At 44.4% G+C, this 21,653-nt stretch overlaps 1 protein-coding gene across 3 annotated transcripts in view; it reads left to right on the top strand.

Moving 5' to 3' along the window:
- lpp (LIM domain containing preferred translocation partner in lipoma) overlaps positions 1-21,653 on the top strand; it is a 392,743-nt gene that overhangs the window by 193,607 nt on the left and 177,483 nt on the right. For all 3 annotated transcript variants that reach the window (XM_031822309.1, XM_031822310.1, XM_031822311.1), the window contains 3 exons: positions 14,718-14,978; positions 15,361-15,517; positions 19,171-19,400. In XM_031822309.1, the coding sequence (XP_031678169.1) occupies positions 14,718-14,978; positions 15,361-15,517; positions 19,171-19,400 (648 nt within the window). The remainder of the gene's footprint in view (positions 1-14,717; positions 14,979-15,360; positions 15,518-19,170; positions 19,401-21,653) is intronic.

The raw sequence follows: 21,653 nt of genomic DNA, 5'->3' as shown, positions 1-21,653 counted from the left end.
CCTCTAGTAGTTGAACACCTGTCTAATCCCTCTAGTAGTTGAATACCTGTCTAATCCCTCTAGTAGTTGAATACCTGTCTAATCCCTCTAGTAGTTAGTTGAATACCTGTCTAATCCCTCTAGTAGTTGAATACCTGTCTAATCCCTCTAGTAGTTGAATACCTGTCGAATCCATCTAGTAGTTGAATACCTGTCTAATCCCTCTAGTAGTTGAATACCTGTCTAATCCCTCTAGTAGTTAGTTGAATACCTGTCTAATCCCTTTAGTAGTTGAATACCTGTCTAATCCCTCTAGTAGTTAGTTGAATACCTGTCTAATCCCTTTAGTAGTTGAATACCTGTCTAATCCCTCTAGTAGTTAGTTGAATACCTGTCTAATCCCTCTAGTAGTTGAATACCTGTCTAATCCCTCTAGTAGTTGAATACCTGTCTAATCCCTCTAGTAGTTAGTGGAATACCTGTCTAATCCTTCTAGTAGTTGAATACCTGTCTAATCCCTCTAGTAGTTAGTGGAATACCTGTCTAATCCCTCTAGTAGTTAGTTGAATACCTGTCTAACCCCCCTAGTAGTTAGTTGAATACCTGTCTAATCCCTCTAGTAGTTGAATACCTGTCTAATCCCTCTAGTAGTTGAATACCTGTCTAATCCCTCTAGTAGTTGAATACCTGTCTAATCCCTATAGTAGTTGAATACCTGTCTAATCCATCTAGTAGTTGAATACCTGTCTAATCCCTCTAGTAGTTGAATACCTGTCTAATCCCTCTAGTAGTTAGTTGAATACCTGTCTAATCCCTCTAGTAGTTAGTTGAATACCTGTCTAATCCCTCTAGTAGTTAGTTGAATACCTGTCTAATCCCTCTAGTAGTTAGTTGAATACCTGTCTAATCCCTCTAGTAGTTAGTTGAATACCTGTCTAATCCCTTTAGTAGTTGAATACCTGTCTAATACCTCTAGTAGTTAGTTGAATACCTGTCTAATCCCTCTAGTAGTTAGTTGAATACCTGTCTAATCCCTCTAGTAGTTAGTTGAATACCTGTCTAATCCCTCTAGTAGTTGAATACCTGTCTAATCCCTCTAGTAGTTAGTTGAATACCTGTCTAATCCCTCTAGTAGTTAGTTGAATACCTGTCTAATCCCTCTAGTAGTTAGTTGAATACCTGTCTAATCCCTCTAGTAGTTAGTTGAATACCTGTCTAATCCCTCTAGTAGTTGAATACCTGTCTAATCCCTCTAGTAGTTAGTTGAATACCTGTCTAATCCCTTTAGTAGTTGAATACCTGTCTAATCCCTCTAGTAGTTAGTTGAATACCTGTCTAATCCCTCTAGTAGTTAGTTGAATACCTGTCTAATCCTCTAGTAGTTAGTTGAATACCTGTCTAATCCCTCTAGTAGTTAGTTGAATACCTGTCTAATCCCTTTAGTAGTTGAATACCTGTCTAATACCTCTAGTAGTTAGTTGAATACCTGTCTAATCCCTCTAGTAGTTAGTTGAATACCTGTCTAATCCCTCTAGTAGTTAGTTGAATACCTGTCTAATCCCTCTAGTAGTTGAATACCTGTCTAATCCCTCTAGTAGTTAGTTGAATACCTGTCTAATCCCTCTAGTAGTTAGTTGAATACCTGTCTAATCCCTCTAGTAGTTAGTTGAATACCTGTCTAATCCCTCTAGTAGTTAGTTGAATACCTGTCTAATCCCTCTAGTAGTTGAATACCTGTCTAATCCCTCTAGTAGTTAGTTGAATACCTGTCTAATCCCTCTAGTAGTTGAATACCCGTCTAATCCCTCTAGTAGTTGAATACCTGTCTAATCCCCCTAGTAGTTAGTTGAATACCTGTCTAATCCCCCTAGTAGTTAGTTGAAAACCTGTCTAATCCCTCTAGTAGTTAGTTGAATACCTGTCTAATCCCTCTAGTAGTTAGTTGAATACCTGTCTAATCCCCCTAGTAGTTAGTTGAATACCTGTCTAATCCACCTAGTAGTTAGTTGAATACCTTTCTAATCCCCCTAGTAGTTAGTTGAATACCTGTCTAATCCCTCTAGTAGTTAGTTGAATACCTGTCTAATTCCCCTAGTAGTTAGTTGAATACCTGTCTAATCCCTCTAGTAGTTGAATACCTGTCTAATCCCTCTAGTAGTTAGTTGAATACCTGTCTAATCCCTCTAGTAGTTAGTTGAATACCTGTCTAATCCCTCTAGTAGTTGAATACCTGTCTAATCCCTCTAGTAGTTAGTTGAATACCTGTCTAATCCCTCTAGTAGTTAGTTGAATACCTGTCTAATCCCTCTAGTAGTTAGTTGAATACCTGTCTAATCCCTCTAGTAGTTAGTTGAATACCTGTCTAATCCCTCTAGTAGTTGAATACCTGTCTAATCCCTCTAGTAGTTGAATACCTGTCTAATCCCTCTAGTAGTTGAATACCTGTCTAATCCCTCTAGCAGTTAGTTGAATACCTGTCTAATCCCTCTAGTAGTTAGTTGAATACCTGTCTAATCCCCCTAGTAGTTAGTTGAATACCTGTCTAATCCCTTTAGTAGTTGAATACCTGTCTAATCCCTCTAGTAGTTAGTTGAATACCTGTCTAATCCCTCTAGTAGTTAGTTGAATACCTGTCTAATCCCTCTAGTAGTTGAATACCTGTCTAATCCCTCTAGTAGTTAGTTGAATACCTGTCTAATCCATCTAGTGGTTAGTTGAATACCTGTCTAATCCATCTAGTGGTTAGTTGAATACCTGTCTAATCCCTCTAGTAGTTGAATACCTGTCTAATCCCTCTAGTAGTTAGTTGAATACCTGTCTAATCCCCCTAGTAGTTAATTGAATACCTGTCTAATCCCCCTAGTAGTTAGTTGAATACCTGTCTAATCCCTCTAGTAGTTGAATACCTGTCTAATCCCTCTAGTAGTTAGTTGAATACCTGTCTAATCCCTCTAGTAGTTGAATACCTGTCTAATCCCTCTAGTAGTTAGTTGAATACCTGTCTAATCACTCTAGTAGTTAGTTGAATACCTGTCTAATCCCTCTAGTAGTTGAATACCTGTCTAATCACCTCTGTCCGTGTTGCTGGTTAATATACCAACTCTATGTCTGTGTTGCTGGTTAATATACCACCTCTATGTCTGTGTTGCTGGTTAATATACCACCTCTATGTCTGTGTTGCTGGTTAATATACCTCTATGTCTATGTTGCTGGTTCATATACCACCTCTATGTCTGTGTTGCTGGTTCATATACCACCTCTATGTCTGTGTTGCTGGTTAATATACCTCCTCTAAGTCTGTGTTGCTGGTTAATATACCACCTCTATGTCTGTGTTGCTGGTTAATATACCACTTCTATGTCCGTGTTGCTGGTTAATATACCTCTATGTCCTCCTCTATGTCTGTGTTGCTGGTTAATATACCACCTCTATGTCTGTTTTGCTGGTTAATATACCTCTATGTCTGTGTTGCTGGTTCATATACCACCTCTATGTCTGTGTTGCTGGTTAATATGCCTCTATGTCTGTGTTGCTGGTTAATATACCTCTATGTCTGTATTGCTGGGTCATATACCACCTCTATGTCTGTGTTGCTGGTTAATATACCTCTATGTCTGTGTTGCTGGTTAATATACCTCTATGTCTGTGTTGCTGGGTCATATACCACCTCTATGCCTGTGTTGCTGGGTCATATACCACCTCTATGTCTGTGTTGCTGGTTAATATACCTATATGTCTGTGTTGCTGGTTAATATACCTATATGTCTGTGTTGCTGGTTAATATACCACCTCTATGTCCTCCTCTATGTCTGTGTTGCTGGTTCATATACCTCCTCTATGTCTGTGTTGCTGGTTCATATACCACCTCTATGTCTGTGTTGCTGGTTAATATACCTCCTCTATGTCTGTGTTGCTGGTTCATATACCACCTCTATGTCTGTGTTGCTGGTTAATATACCTCCTCTATGTCTGTGTTGCTGGTTAATATACCTCCTCTATGTCTGTGTTGCTGGGTCATATACCACCTCTATGTCTGTGTTGCTGGTTAATATACCTCCTCTATGTCTGTGTTGCTGGTTCATATACCACCTCTATGTCTGTGTTGCTGGTTAATATACCACCTCTATGTCTGTGTTGCTGGTTAATATACCTCTATGTCTGTGTTGCTGGTTCATATACCACCTCTATGTCTGTGTTGCTGGTTAATATACCTCCTCTAAGTCTGTGTTGCTGGTTAATATACCTCCTCTATGTCTGTGTTGCTGGTTAATATACCACCTCTATGTCTGTGTTGCTGGTTAATATACCTCCTCTATGTCTGTGTTGCTGGTTAATATACCTCTATGTCTGTGTTGCTGGTTAATATACCTCCTCTATGTCTGTGTTGCTGGTTAATATACCACCTCTATGTCTGTGTTGCTGGTTAATATACCTCCTCTATGTCTGTGTTGCTGGTTAATATACCTCTATGTCTGTGTTGCTGGTTAATATACCTCCTCTATGTCTGTGTTGCTGGTTAATAAATTGGACAGACAGTCCAGAGTTCTGATTGAGATCATATCGTATTTATATCACTGTTTTTACTGTGTTAGAGTGGTTTAGTGTGAGTGGTTCAACACATAAGTACAGCTGTGTTGTTTTTAGGTGTCATGGTTTAGTTCTTATTTATTCTCAATGGTCCTCTAGTCTAGGGGCTGATGCTCCATTCTCTCTTTCTCTCACTCACTCACTCACTCACACACACACACACACACACACACACACACACACACACACACACACACACACACACACACACACACACACACACACACACACACACACACACACACACACACACACACACACACACAGATGGCAACATTCGCGCAAATCTGATAGCGTGAACCAGTGCATTTAAACATTGCAAGGTGATTGGGAATATGGCAGAATATAGACAGAGCGGTCATTCCCTTCGCAAGCCAATCAAACAGGGAAAACGTCAGTATAGAGACAAAGTGGAGACGCAATTCAACGGCTCAGACACGAGACGTATGAGGCAGGGTCTGCAGATACGGACTACAGACGATCATGGACTATAAAGGGAAAACCAGCCACGTCGCGGACACCGACGTCTTGCTTCCGGACAAACTAAACGCCTTCTTCTCCCGCTTTGAGGATAACACATTGCCACTGACGCGGCCCGCTAACAAGGACTGTGGGCTGTCCTTCTCCGTGGCCGACGTGAGTAAGACATTTAAACGTGTTAACCGTAGCAAGGCTGCCGGCCCAGGCGGCATCCTTGGTCACGTCCTCAGAGCATGACCAGCAGGCTGTAGTGTTTACGGACATATTCAATTTCTCCCTATCCCAGTCTGCTGTTCCCACATGCTTCAAGATCCCACTATTGTTCCTGTACCCAAGAAGGCAACTAAATGACTACCGCCCCGTAGCCCTCACTTCTGTCATCATGAAGTGCTTTGAGAGTCTAGTTAAGGATCATATCACCTCCACCTTACCGGCCACCCTAGACCCACTTCAGTTTGCACACCGCCCCAAATAGGTCCAACGATGCCATCACACTGCACACGGCCCTATCCCATCTGGACAAGAAGAATACCTATGTGAGAATGCTGTTCATTAACTACAGCTCAGCATTTAACACCATAGTACTCTCCGAACTCGCCATTAAGCTCGGGGCCCTAGGTCTCAACCCCGCCCTGTGCAATTGGGTCCTGGACTTCCTGACGGGTCGCCCCCAGGTGGTGAAGATAGGAAACATTGCCTCCACTTTGCTGATCCTTAACACTGGGGTCTCACAAGGGTGCGTGCTCAGCCCCCTCCCATACTTCTTGTTCACCCACGACTGCGTGGCCATGCACGCCTCCAACTCAATCATCAAGTTTGTAGATGACACCACAGTGGTAGGCGTGATTACTAACAGCGACGAGACGGCCTACAGGTAGGAGGTGAGGGCCCTCGGAGTCTGGTGTCAGGAAAATAACCTCACACCGATCGTGGACTTATACAGGAGAGGTGAGCACCCCCATATCCAAATCGACGGGACAGTAGTGGAGAAGGTGGAAAGTTTTCAGCACAAGTCAGATGGAGCACCTATCCACAAACTGAATTGGTCCACCCACACAGACAGTGTGGTGAAGAAGGCAAAACTGCGCCTCTTCAACCTCAGGAGGCTGAAGGAAATGTGGCTTGTCACCTAAAACCCTCACAAACTTTTACAGATGCACAATTGAGAGCATCCTGTCGGACTGTATCACCGCCTGGTATGGCAACTGCTCCGCCCACAACCTAAAGGCTCTCCAGAGGGTAGTGAGGTCTGCACAATGCATCACCGGGGGCAAACTACCTGCCCTCCATGACACCTACAGCACCTGATGTCACAGGAAGGCTGAAAAGATTATCAAGGACAACAACCACCCACGGTGGTTCACCCCGCTATCATCCAGAAGGTGAGGTCAGTACAGGTGCATCAAAACTGGGGTCGATAGAAGCTGTTTTACAGTCTATCTCAAGGCCATCAGACTGTTAAATAGACATCACTAACTCAGAGAGGCTGCTGCCCTAAATACACAGACTTGATATCATTGACCATTTTAATAAATGGATGAATAGTCACTTTAATAATGTTTACATACCCTACATTACTCATCTCATATGTATATACTGTACTCGATACCATCTACTGTATCTTAGTCTATGCATTACTCATCTCATACAGTATGTATATACTGTACTCGATACCATCTACTGTATCTTAGTCTATGCATTACTCATCTCATATGTATATACTGTACTCTATACTGTACTCGATACCATCTACTGTATCTTAGTCTATGCATTACTCATCTCATACAGTATGTATATACTGTACTCGATACCATCTACTGTATCTTAGTCTATGCATTACTCATCTCATACAGTATGTATATACTGTACTCGATACCATCTACTGTATCTTAGTCTATGCATTACTCATCTCATACAGTATGTATATACTGTACTCGATACCATCTACTGTATCTTAGTCTATGCATTACTCATCTCATACAGTATGTATATACTGTACTCGATACCATCTACTGTATCTTAGTCTATGCATTACTCATCTCATACAGTATGTATATACTGTCCTCGATACCTTATCTTAGTCTATGCATTACTCATCTCATACAGTATGTATATACTGTCCTCGATACCTTATCTTAGTCTATGCATTACTCATCTCATACAGTATGTATATACTGTCCTCGATACCTTATCTTAGTCTATGCATTACTCATCTCATACAGTATGTATATACTGTCCTCGATACCTTATCTTAGTCTATGCATTACTCATCTCATACAGTATGTATATACTGTCCTCGATACCTTATCTTAGTCTATGCATTACTCATCTCATACAGTATGTATATACTGTCCTCGATACCATCTACTGTATCTTAGTCTATGCATTACTCATCTCATACAGTATGTATATACTGTCCTCGATACCTTATCTTAGTCTATGCATTACTCATCTCATACAGTATGTATATACTGTCCTCGATACCATCTACTGTATCTTAGTCTATGCATTACTCATCTCATACAGTATGTATATACTGTACTCGATACCATCTACTGTATCTTAGTCTATGCATTACTCATCTCATACAGTATGTATATACTGTCCTCGATACCTTATCTTAGTCTATGCATTACTCATCTCATACAGTATGTATATACTGTCCTCGATACCTTATCTTAGTCTATGCATTACTCATCTCATACAGTATGTATATACTGTCCTCGATACCTTATCTTAGTCTATGCATTACTCATCTCATACAGTATGTATATACTGTCCTCGATACCATCTACTGTATCTTAGTCTATGCATTACTCATCTCATACAGTATGTATATACTGTCCTCGATACCTTATCTTAGTCTATGCATTACTCATCTCATACAGTATGTATATACTGTCCTCGATACCTTATCTTAGTCTATGCATTACTCATCTCATACAGTATGTATATACTGTCCTCGATACCTTATCTTAGTCTCTGCATTACTCATCTCATACAGTATGTATATACTGTCCTCGATACCTTATCTTAGTCTATGCATTACTCATCTCATACAGTATGTATATACTGTCCTCGATACCTTATCTTAGTCTCTGCTGCTCTGACTGCTTATCCATGTTTTTAATATATTCTTAAATCCGTTCCTTACTTACATGTGTGTGTATTGGGTATACGTTGGATGAATGTGTTGGATATTACTGCACCGTCGTAACTAGAAGCACAAGCATATCGCTACACTCGCATTAACATCGTCTAAACACGTTGTATGTGACCAATGAAATGTGATTTGATTTGACATTGAAAACATGTGACCGTCACTCGCTGTAATTTAACAAGTATCTCTCATCATTCAGATAACATGTAAATCATTTCCACTGTAGAACAAACTCTTTTTCTGCAGATTGTATTCAGTTCCAAGTTTCATCACCTCATAAAACGATTGAATTTGTTCTCTTAATCTAAGTGCTGGAACATTCACCGTGACAATGTAATTATTTTGAGGTCTTCCATTTGCATTTTCCAGTTCTCTGCTAAGTCAATGTTAGGTTCTAAGGCCTTTAAAGATAAATTAATAATCTAGAGTATTTAAAAACCATGAAACATTTAAATTGACTAATTTCACTTCCTGAAGGGCTTTTTTTTCTCTCTCCGTACATCTGCAGACAGACGCATTATTAAATAAACATCACTAGCACTAATCAGTGAAACAGAAATCAGGTTGAGAGCATGATGTGTTTTCATGTGGTTGGTTCCTTTAGGGTCCTCCTCCTCTCCTCTATTCTCACCTCCCCTTTTCCTCTCCTCTCCTCTCTCCTCCCCCATCTCTTCCTCTCTCCTCTTCTCTCATCCCCTCATCCTCTCTTCTCCTCTCTTCTCCTCTCCTCTCTTATTTTCTCTCTTCTCTCTTCTCTTTTCTCCTCCTCTTCTCTCCTCGCCTCTATCCTTCTTTCTAATCTAACTCTTTTCACCTCCTCCTCTCCTCCTATCCTCCCCTCTCTCTTCTCTCTTTTTTCACCTCCTCCTCTCCTCCCCTCTCTCTTCTCTCTTCTCTTTCACCTCCTCCCCTCTCCTCCTGTCTTCTCCTCTCCTCCCCTCTCTTATCTTTTCTTCTCTTCTCTCCTCTTTTCTCCTCTCCTCTTTTCTCCTCTCCCCTCTTTTCATCTCTCCTCTCCTCTTTTCTCCTCTCCCCTCTTCTCCTCTCTCCTCTCCCCTCGTCTCCTCTCTCCTATCCTCTTCTCCTCTCCCCTCGTCTCCTCTCTCCTCTCCTCTTCTCCTCTCTCCTCTCCCCTCGTCTCCTCTCTCCTCTCCCCTCGTCTCCTCTCCCCTCTTCTCCTCTCTCCTCTCCCCTCGTCTCCTCTCTCCTCTCCTCTTTTCTCCTCTCCCCTCATCTCCTCTCTCCTCTCCTCTTTTCTCCTCTCTCCTCTCCCCTCGTCTCCTCTCTCCTCTTTTCTCCTCTCTCCTCTCCCCTCGTCTCCTCTCTCCTCTCCTCTTTTCTCCTCTCTCCTCTCCTCTCCTCCTCTCATCTGCTTGGCCTTTGCTCTTCAGATTATCTGGAGTTGAGTTAGGAGACTCTCAGTCGCATGTTATTAAGAAAATCTCACTCCATGAAGACCTGACACCAAACCTACTGTCTCTTATATGGATGCCGCTTCATATTTTCTATGTTATATTAGTAATGGAATCCGTTTGTCCTTCATTTATCGGCACAATGATGTTCTTTAAGAATCCCTCCGCTGTGTTTATGATGGAACCGTGCGAGGAACAAAGACTGTTGCTAGTGTTACTCACCTTGACACAGTAGGAATAAAAGGTATCGATATTGATTGTTATCGAGGTTCATCTCTAATGCGTATTCCCACCCACTTTCATTAGCAACATTGTGTATAGTTTTAATAAAGCGCGTAAGAGTACATGTTACATACTGCAGTAACAATTAGTAATTGATTCCTTTTCCCACCCTTAAGGCGTCAGCCCTAATAGGATCAGTCAAGGTTAATGACAGATCTTTTTTAGGTCGTCTGACAGTCTGACACCGATAAGATAAAGGCTGGTTGTAGATGACACGGTTTAGTTGTGTGTGATGGGGCGCACTGTGTTACACAACATGGTGTCTGTAGTGGTGTACTGAAACACACATCACAACATCACGTCTGTAGTGGTGTACTGAAACACACATCATGTCTGTAGTGGTATAGTATGTACTGAAACACACATCACAACATCACGTCTGTAGTGGTGTACTGAAACACACATCACAACATCACGTCTGTAGTGGTGTACTGAAACACACATCATGTCTGTAGTGGTGTAGTATGTACTGAAACACACATAATGTCTGTAGTGGTGTCTGTAGTGGTGTCTGTAGTGGTGTACTGAAACACACATCACAACATCACGTCTGTAGTGGTGTACTGAAACACACATCACAACATCATGTCTAGTGGTGTCTGTAGTGGTGTCTGTAGTGGTGTAGTATGTACTGAAACACACCTCACGTCTGTAGTGGTGTCTGTAGTGGTGTCTGTAGTGGTGTCTGTAGTGGTGTCTGTAGTGGTGTACTGAAACACACATCACAACATCACGTCTGTAGTGGTGTACTGAAACACACATCACGTCTGTAGTATGTACTGAAACACACATCACGTCTGTAGTATGTACTGAAACACACATCACGTCTGTAGTGGTGTAGTATGTACTGAAACACACATAATGTCTGTAGTGGTGTCTGTAGTGGTGTCTGTAGTGGTGTACTGAAACACACATCACAACATCACGTCTGTAGTGGTGTACTGAAACACACATCACAACATCATGTATGTAGTGGTGTCTGTAGTGGTGTCTGTAGTGGTGTCTGTAGTGGTGTATGTAGTGGTGTACTGAAACACACATCACAACATCATGTCTGTAGTGGTATAGTATGTACTGAAACACACATCACAACATCACGTCTGTAGTGGTGTCTGTAGTGGTGTCTGTAGTGGTGTATGTAGTGGTGTCTGTAGTGGTGTCTGTAGTGGTGTCTTTAGTGGTATAGTATGTACTGAAACACACATCGTGCCTGTAGTGGTGTCTGTAGTGGTGTCTGTAGTGGTGTCTGTAGTGGTGTATGTAGTGGTGTCTGTAGTGGTGTCTGTAGTGGTGTCTTTAGTGGTATAGTATGTACTGAAACACACATCGTGTCTGTAGTGGTGTCTGTAGTGGTGTCTGTAGTGGTGTCTGTAGTGGTATAGTATGTACTGAAACACACATCATTTATGTCCTGTAAAGTCATTGTATCTTACATGTTAACTGCACTCATTATTCTTAACTTAATGATCCTTGGTAACCAAATCAAACCAAAAGGTCACCCAAAAGGTCACCCAAAAGGTCACCCAAAAGGTCACCCAAAAACATCGAAAATGTACAAATGAATTCACTCTGAGTTGGACCAAGCTGTTCTGCTGAGACATTCTCTGTACAGTGTGGAACCACTGAGGACCTGCTGACCTTACCTCTGTCCTAGTATCACACTGTTTCCTATATTATAGTGCACTACTTATGACCAGGGCACTGGTTTAAAGTAGTGCCCTATATTATCACGACTCAGGATATGACCCAGACACAGGAGGCGGATAGTTTGATTCTCAGAATGTTTATTATAACAAATGGTCAGGCAAAGGGCATGTCGAGGCTCGTAATCCAAGGGCAGAGTCAATCAGGGACAGAACGGCAGGCGGGCTCAGGGTCAAGACAGGTCAAAACCGGGAAACACGCTGGTAAGACCTGACAAAACGAGACGAACTGGTAACAGACTGGAAACACGCAGTTGCAAATGAGAACTTGTTCTCAACTAGCCCACCTGGCTAAATAAAGGTGTTCTCAACTAGCCTACCTGGTTAAATAAAGGTGTTCTCAACTAGCCTACCTGGTTAAATAAAGGTGTTCTCAACTAGCCTACCTGGTTAAATAAAGGTGTTCTCAACTAGCCTACCTGGTTAAATAAAGGTGTTCTCAACTAGCCTACCTGGTTAAATAAAGGTGTTCTCAACTAGCCTACCTGGTTAAATAAAGGTGTTCTCAACTAGCCTACCTGGTTAAATAAAGGTGTTCTCAACTAGCCTACCTGGTTAAATAAAGGTGTTCTCAACTAGCCCACCTGGTTAAATAAAGGTGTTCTCAACTAGCCTACCTGGTTGAATAAAGGTGTTCTCAACTAGCCTACCTGGTTAAATAAAGGTGTTCTCAACTAGCCTACCTGGTTAAATAAAGGTGTTCTCAACTAGCCTACCTGGTTAAATAAAGGTGTTCTCAACTAGCCCACCTGGTTAAATAAAGGTGTTCTCAACTAGCCCACCTGGTTAAATAAAGGTAAAAAAACCAGGTATAAATAGACACCTGGTGGGGGGAGGAGACATCTGGTGGGGGGAGGAGACACCTGGTGGGGGGAGGAGACACCTGGTGGGGGGTGGAGACACCTGGTGGGGGGAGGAGACACCTGGTGGGGGGAGGAGACACCTGGTGGGGGGAGGAGACACCTGGTGGGGGGAGGAGACACCTGGTGGGGGGTGGAGACAAGAACAAGACAGGTGAATCAGGGTGGGACACCTGGTGGGGGAAAGAGACCCCTGGTGGGGGGAGGAGACACCTGGTGGGGGGTGGAGACAAGAACAAGACAGGTGAATCAGGGTGGGACACCTGGTGGGGGGTGGAGACACCTGGTGGGGGGAGGAGACACCTGGTGGGGGGAGGAGACATCTGGTGGGGGGAGGAGACACCTGGTGGGGGGAGGAGACACCTGGTGGGGGGTGGAGAAAAGAACAAGACAGGTGAATCAGGGTGGGACACCTGGTGGGGGAAAGAGACCCCTGGTGGGGGGAGGAGACACCTGGTGGGGGGTGGAGACAAGAACAAGACAGGTGAATCAGGGTGGGACACCTGGTGGGGGGTGGAGACACCTGGTGGGGGGAGGAGACACCTGGTGGGGGGAGGAGACACCTGGTGGGGGGTGGAGACAAGAACAAGACAGGTGAATCAGGGTGGGACACCTGGTGGGGGGAGGAGACACCTGGTGGGGGGAGGAGACACCTGGTGGGGGGAGGAGACACCTGGTGGGGGGTGGAAACAAGAACCAGACAGGTGAATCAGGGTGGGACGTTATATAAAGAGTAGGATGCCATTTGAGTCACATACGTTCTCTGTCCTGCATCGAGCCAGTGAGGAACTCCTGTCATATTTCAGAGATCAATAGTTTTCCCGTAGTGGCCTCTTCCCTCCCTCAGTACTGGCCTGGGATCACCAATCCAACACATCTTTAATTCACTAACTGAGAGGCATTGAACCACAACATACCAGTGTCACAAGCCTGAGAGGTTCACTGTTACCCTGCAAGCACACCTGTAGCCATTCACTATTAAACACTGTGAATCTGAATCTGACACACACATCTCCTGTGTGGGGAAAGAAGTCACCCCCCCAAAAATATAGAAATTGGACACGCCAATGGTGAGATATTGCTCAGCATTGAGCTACTGAGGAACTCGTTTCCTATTACTGACAGTCCAGTTGTTTCCTCTTCCCTCACCAGGGATCACTGGGACAACATATCTCTAGGATTTACCACCATCCTCACCCCAGCCAGCTACAGTCAGCACCATTTTCCTCTTGCACTGCCAACGTACTGTCATGGCATCCTCCACCCAACAATTTATCCCCTCCCTTCCTGCTAGCATGCTTTATCACCCTTAGTTTATGTCTGGAGGAATTGGGCCAGGGTAGTGAGGGCTTTTGCTGTCCAGGGTTTGAGTCCCAAATGGCACCCTTTTCCCTATATAGTGCACTACTTAAGTAGTTCACCTTACAGGCACTATATGGGAAAAGGGTGCCATATGGGAGTCAGACCGAGGTAGCCTAGAGATTGATATAGAGGAAGCAGGCTGGGTAGTTAGCCCAGAGATTGATATGGAGGAAGCTGGCTGGGTAGTTAGCCTAGAGATTGATATGGAAGAAGCAGGCTGGGTAGTTAGCCTAGAGATTGATATAGAGGAAGCAGGCTGGGTAGTTAGCCCAGAGATTGATATGGAGGAAGCTGGCTGGGTAGTTAGCCTAGAGATTGATATAGAAGAAGCAGGCTGGGTAGTTAGCCTAGAGATTGATAAAGAGGAAACAGGCTGGGTAGTTAGCCTAGAGATTGATATGGAAGAAGCAGGCTGGGTAGTTAGTCTGGAGATTGATATAGAGGAAGCAGGCTGGGTAGTTAGCCCAGAGATTGATATGGAAGAAGCAGGCTGGGTAGTTAGTCTGGAGATCGATATGGAAGAAGCAGGCTGGGTAGTTAGTCTGGAGATCGATATGGAGGAAGCAGGCTGGGTAGTTGGCCATCAGCCCAGGCTGGGTAATTAGTCCAGAGATTGATATGAAGGAAGCAGGCTGGGTAGTTAGTCTGTAGATTGATAGCCTGCTTCCCCTATATCAATCTCCAGACTAACTACCCAGCCTGCTTCCTCTATATTAGCCATCAGCCCAGGCTGGGGAGTTGCCTAGAGATTGATATGGAAGAAACAGGCTATCAATCTCCTGGCTAACTACCCAGCCTTCTTCCTAACTTCATTTGAGCAGCAGGCACACTCAGTGTTCAGCAGAGGATTAAAGGAAAGGGTATTTGATTTAAATATCGTTCTATTTTACAGAACTCTGGAACTCTGACCAGTCCCAACGCTCCGGTGACAGGGTACAAACGTATGGTCATCCCCACCCAGCCTCCTCTGACGGCCACCAAGAAGTCCTCTCCCAAGGCCGGGGCCCCAGGCGGAACACTGCCCCGGCCCCAAGCGGAGAACTCCTCCTCAGCCTCCATACTGGCCAGGCCCCAGTTCCAGATGGCCCCCCAGCCTGTCCCAGCCTCCTACGCCACAGCCTCCACCCCCAGCCAGCCCACCTTCAACGTACAGGTGTCAATCAATCATTTTAATTAATCAATCTATCGATCTGTCTTTATTGTCCCAATTTTTTGTCCCATTGCTATAAGATCAATAGCAAACAGATCACTTGCAGTCATTGCTATCAAGTCCTTGATCCTATCCTACTGCCATTTTATCTTTGGCCACTGCACTGCAGCTGAGTGTCTCACAGAGCCCTTCAAGTTCAGCTGAGTGTCTCACAGAGCCCTTCAAGTTCAGCTGTGTGTCTCACAGAGCCCTTCAAGTTCAGCTGAGTGTCTCACAGAGCCCTTCAAGTTCAGCTGTGTGTCTCACAGAGCCCTTTAAGCTCAGTGGAGTCTCTCACAGAGGTTGGGAAAAATGGAAAAACTCTGAGTAATCTTCTTTTCCCCAGGTGAGGTCTGCCCAGCCCGGGCCCCAGCACCAGTCCCCTGGGCCCCCCCAGCAGTTTTCCCAGCAGCCCAACAGGAGCCCGGTCCAGTACATGGCTGCCCAGCCCAGGGGTCCTGATTTCGCCTATGGGCCACCCCAGCCAGGCTTCGCTCCTCAAGGTGACTACCCTACCAGACATCAGGGTTTAATTAGAACTTCACATTCAATTATTGAATTCATGAAGTGGAGAATTTAGATTGTTAAAATAAGAATTGGATTCATTCTTAAAGATATGGAATTGGAATTAGACTGTTTGATTTGGAATTGAATTGGAATTGTAAAAAAAAATGTTTTTCCACTTAATGGATTCATTTTTAGTCATTTCATCTAGTATAGCTATGCTGTCTGAACAGTAGATTCAGGGGTTTCAAACTGGGGGCCGTGGCCCTGCAGGGGGTCCGCAGATCAAATCAAATCAAATGTATTTATAAAGCCCTTCTTACATCAGCTGATATCTCAAAGTGCTGTACAGAAACCCAGCCTAAAACCCCAAACAGCAAAGCAAGGCAGGTGTAGAAACACGGTGACTAGGAAAAACTCCCTAGAAAGGCCAAAACCTAGGAAGAATTAGACTGTTTGATTTGGAATTGAATTAAATATTATTTTGCAAGGCAGGTGTTGAAACACCGTTTTATATTGAGTTATTTTAGAAAACTATTTGGGGGGAATATCGCGAGCTGCAACAGAATATCATTTTGTGGATACCATTTTGTGGATACCATTTTTATGTCTCTGCATCCAGTATTTTATTTTACCTTTATTTAACTAGGCAAGTCGGTTAAGAACAAATTCTTATTTTACAATGACGGCCTAGGAACAGTGGGTTAACTGGTCTAGGAACAGTGGGTTAACTGCCTTGTTCAGGGGCAGAACGACAGATTTTTACGGCAGAACCTTGTCAGAACGACAGAACCTTGTCAGAACGACAGAACCTTGTCAGCTCGTGGATTTGATCTTGCAACCTTTCGGTTACTAGTCCAATTCTCTAACCGCTAGGCTACCCTGCCGCCCCAAAGAAAGGTAGAGGTAGTTTCACGGGCCAATGCTAACTAGCGTTAGCTCAATTACCAGAAGTCTACAGGAACAGTTAGCATGCTAGCTGTTCCTGTTCATTCATTTCTGGGCAAGTAGATAAATGGCTTCATTCCAAAAATCTCGATCTATCCCTTTAATATGGTAGAAATTACAGCCATTGGAGCTAATTACAGGGTCTTTTCTATGTAGAAAATTCTCAGGCGGGCTGGCTAAGTGATGATTTTCGGGATTGAAAAACAGTTTCAGTGTCAAGGTAAATGACCAAAGCCAGATAGAGAATGCCATCTTTGAGAACCAACAATCAAATAAAATCTAGACGGTCAGTGAGAATCGAAAATTAAATTTAAAAAAATGGACGTTCCCGGCTCATTAATTTTGTTATACTGTTTGAGGAGAACAGCATTAGCCATGGCAAAATGCATGGAACTCCAGGAAATTAGTTTTAAAACTACAACTTTTCTCTCAGCTCAATGGACATTTTTATTTTATTTACAACCGCAATCGAGGATAATATTGAAATGGGAATTTATTTTTGTATTTTTTTTATTGACCTAACATTGAAATTGAGAGGAATTTAATTAATTAATTTCATAGGGCTTCATGGGAAACATATGTTAACAGAGGCCAAAGCAAGTGAAATAGATAATAAACACAAGTGAAATAGATAATAAACACAAGTGAAATAGATAATAAACACAAGTGAAATAGATAATAAACAAAAGTGATATAAACCATAATGTTACATTATATAAGTTCGTTATGGCTATTACATTTTAGTCATTTATAGCAGACGCTCAACTTACAGTAGTGAGTGGATACATTTCTCAACTTTTTCCATACTGGTCCACCATGGGAATTGAACCCACAACCCTGGCATTGCAAGCACCATGCTCTACCAACTGAGGCGGTCTCTACCAACTGTGGCGGTCTCTACCAACTGAGGCGGTCTCTACCAACTGAGGCGGTCTCTACCAACTGAGGAGGTCTCTACCAACTGAGGCGGTCTCTACCAACTGAGGCGGCCTCTACCAACTGAGACATATCTACCAACTGAGGCGGCCTCTACCAACTGTGGCGGTCTCTACCAACTGAGGCGGTCTCTACCAACTGAGGCGGTCTCTACCAACTGAGGAGGTCTCTACCAACTGAGGCGGTCTCTACCAACTGAGGCGGCCTCTACCAACTGAGACATATCTACCAACTGAGGCGGCCTCTACCAACTGAGGCGGTCTTTACCAACTGAGGCGGTCTCTACCAACTGAGGCGGTCTCTACCAACTGAGACATATCTACCAACTGAGGCGGTCTCTACCAACTGAGGCGGGTCTCTACCAACTGAGGCGGCCTCTACCAACTGAGGCGGCCTCTACCAACTGAGACGGTCTCTACCAGCTGAGGCGGTCTCTACCAACTGAGGCGGTCTCTACCAACTGAGGCGGTCTCTACCAACTGAGGCGGTCTCTACCAACTGAGGTGGCCTCTACCAACTGAGACATATCTACCAACTGAGGCGGCCTCTACCAACTGAGGCGGTCTCTACCAACTGAGGCGTCCTCTACCAACTGAGACGGTCCCTACCAACTGAGGCGGTCTCTACCAACTGAGGCGGTCTCTACCAACTGAGACATATCTACCAACTGAGACATATCTACCAACTGAGGCTGTCTCTACCAACTGAGGCTGTCTCTACCAACTGAGACATACCTACCAACTGAGGCGGTCTCTACCAACTGAGGCGGTCTCTACCAACTGAGGCGGTCTCTACCAACTGAGGTGGCCTCTGCCAACTGAGACATATCTACCAACTGAGGCAGTCTCTACCAACTGAGACATATCTACCAACAGAGGCGGTCTCTACCAACTGAGGCGGTCTCTACCAACTGAGGCGGTCTCTACCAACTGAGACATATCTACCAACTGAGGCGGTATCTACCAACTGAGGCGGTCTCTACCAACTGAGGCAGTCTCTACCAACTGAGACGGTCTCTACCAACTGAGACGGTCTCTACCAACTGAGGCGGTCTCTACCAACTGAGGCGGTCTCTACCAACTGAGGCGGTCTCTACCAACTGAGACATATCTACCAACTGAGGCGGTCTCTACCAACTGAGGCGGTCTCTACCAACTGAGGCGGTCTCTACCAACTGAGGCGGTCTCTACCAACTGAGGCGGTCTCTACCAACTGAGGCGGTCTCTACCAACTGAGGCGGTCTCTACCAACTGAGGCGCACGGGAACATCAAAACACATAAAAAATGAACAGCAAACATTTCACTCACAAAAGTAAAAAATATATAAATTAGGGGGACATTTCTATATACAGTGTTGTAACAATGTGCAAATAGTTAAAGTTCAAAAGGGAAAATAAATAAACATAAATATGTGTTGTATTTACAATGGTGTTAGTTCTTCACTGGTTGCCCTTTTCTGGTGGCAACAGGTCACAAATCTTGCTGATGTGAAAGCAAAGACACTGTGAAAGAAAAGACCGGGTAGCAAAGACACTGTGAAAGCAAAGACCGGGTAGCAAAGACACTGTGAAAGCAAAGGCACGATAGAATGCATTTTTATTGTGTTTACAATTCAGTCTGTGTTACAATGACAGATATCGTGTAATTATTGTATTTTTTTCAATACGTTGGTATCATGTACAAGTCATTATTGTAAAAGAAAATGTGTTCTCAATGACTTACCTGTTAAAAAAAAAAGGCACAATAATTGAATATACATTTGTGGCAGGCTACCCAGAGCAGGCCTACCCGGGAGCAGGAGGGTACGGAGGAGAACCAGGAGGGTACGGGGGAGAACCAGGAGGGTACGGGGGAGAAGCAGGGAACACCTGGAGACCCCAGCCGAGCTATGCTGCTGCTCCTACCCAGCAGGGCTGCCCACAACCTGTCCCGAAGAAGACCTACATCACTGACCCTCCTGCCAGCCTGGCGCCTCCTGTACACCTCGCCCCACAGAGGGTAAGAACTGACCCTACACAAGTACACACTGACCCTACACAAGTACACACTGACCCTACACAACTACACACTGACCCAACACAACTACACACTGACCCAACACAACTACACAACTACACACTGACCCTACACAACTACAGACTGACCCAACACATCTACACACTGACCCAACACAACTACACAACTACACACTGACCCTACAGAAGTACACACTGATCCTACACAAGTACACACTGACCCTACACAACTACACACTGACCCAACACATCTACACACTGACCCAACACAACTACACAACTACACACTGACCCTACACAAGTACACACTGACCCTACACAAGTACACACTGACCCTACACAACTACACACTGACCCGACACAACTACACACTGACCCTACACAACTACACACTGACCCTACACAACTACACAACTACACACTGACCCGACACATCTACACACTGACCCTACACAAGTACACACTGACCCTACACAACTACACACTGACCCAACACATCTACACACTGGCCCAACACAACTACACAACTACACACTGACCCTACACAACTACACACTGACCCGACACATCTACACACTGACCCAACACAACTACACACTGACCCGACACATCTACACACTGACCCGACACATCTACACACTGACCCAACACAACTACACACTGACCCTACACAACTACACACTGACCCAACACATCTACACACTGACCCAACACAACTACACAACTACACACTGACCCTACACAACTACACAACTACACACTGACCCGACACATCTACACAATGACCCAACACAACTACACACTGACCCGACACAACTACACACTGACCTGACACAACTACACACTGACCCTACACAACTACACACTGACCCGACACAACTACACAACTACACACTGACCCAACACAACTACACACTGAACATACACAACTACACACTGACCCTACACAACTACACACTGACCCTACAAAACTACACACTGACGCTACACAACTACACACTGACCCTACACAACTACACACTGGCCCTACACAACTACACACTGACCCAACACAACTACACACTGACCCAACACATCTACACAACTACACACTGACCCTACACAACTACACACTGACCCTACACAACTACACACTGACCCGACACAACTACACAACTACACACTGACCCTACACAACTACACACTGACCCTACACATCTACACAACTACACACTGACCCGACACAACTACACACTGACCCTACACAACTACACACTGACCTGACACAACTACACACTGACCCTACACAACTAAACACTGACCCTACACAACTACACACTGACCAAACGCAACTACACACTGACCCAACAAAACTACACACTGACCCTACACATCTACACACTGACCCTACACAACTACACACTGACCCGACACAACTACACACTGACCCAACACAACTACACACTGACCCTACACAACTACACACTGACCCAACACAACTACACACTGACCCTACACAACTACACACTGACCCTACACAACTACACACTGACCCTACACAACTACACACTGACCCAACACAACTACACACTGAACATACACAACTACACACTGAACATACACAACTACACACTGACCCAACACATCTACACAACTACACACTGACCCTACACAACTACACACTGACCCTACACAACTACACACTGACCCTCCTGCCAGCCTGGTGCCTCCTGTACACCTCGCCCCACAGAGGGTAAGAACTGACCCTACACAACTACACACTGACCCTACACAACTACACACTGACCCAACACAACTACACACTGACCCTACACACTGACCCAACACACCTAGCCCTGCATAATAACTGATGGAAATATAGTTATCCCATTAGCCAAAGGCTAGTACTTTTCTGACATGGCTAGAAATTAAGCATAGAACATATTCTGTGTCCATGACTTGTAGAATGTCACCAGGGCCTGTAGAACATTACCAGGGCTTGTAGAACATTACCGGGGCTTGTAGAATGTCACCAGGGCTTGTAGAACATTACCAGGGCTTGTAGAACATTACCAGGGCTTGTAGATTGTCACCAGGGCTTGTAGAACATTACCAGGGCTTGTAGAATGTCACCAGGGCTTGTAGAACATTACCAGGGCTTGTAGAATGTTACTGGGGCTTGTAGAACATTACCAGATCTTGTAGAACATTACCAGGGCTTGTAGAATGTCACCAGGGCTTGTAGAATGTCACCAGG

Source organism: Oncorhynchus kisutch, linkage group LG4, assembly GCF_002021735.2.
Source record: "Oncorhynchus kisutch isolate 150728-3 linkage group LG4, Okis_V2, whole genome shotgun sequence".
Classification (NCBI taxonomy): domain Eukaryota; kingdom Metazoa; phylum Chordata; class Actinopteri; order Salmoniformes; family Salmonidae; genus Oncorhynchus; species Oncorhynchus kisutch.
This window is presented reverse-complemented; position numbering and strand designations above follow the sequence as displayed.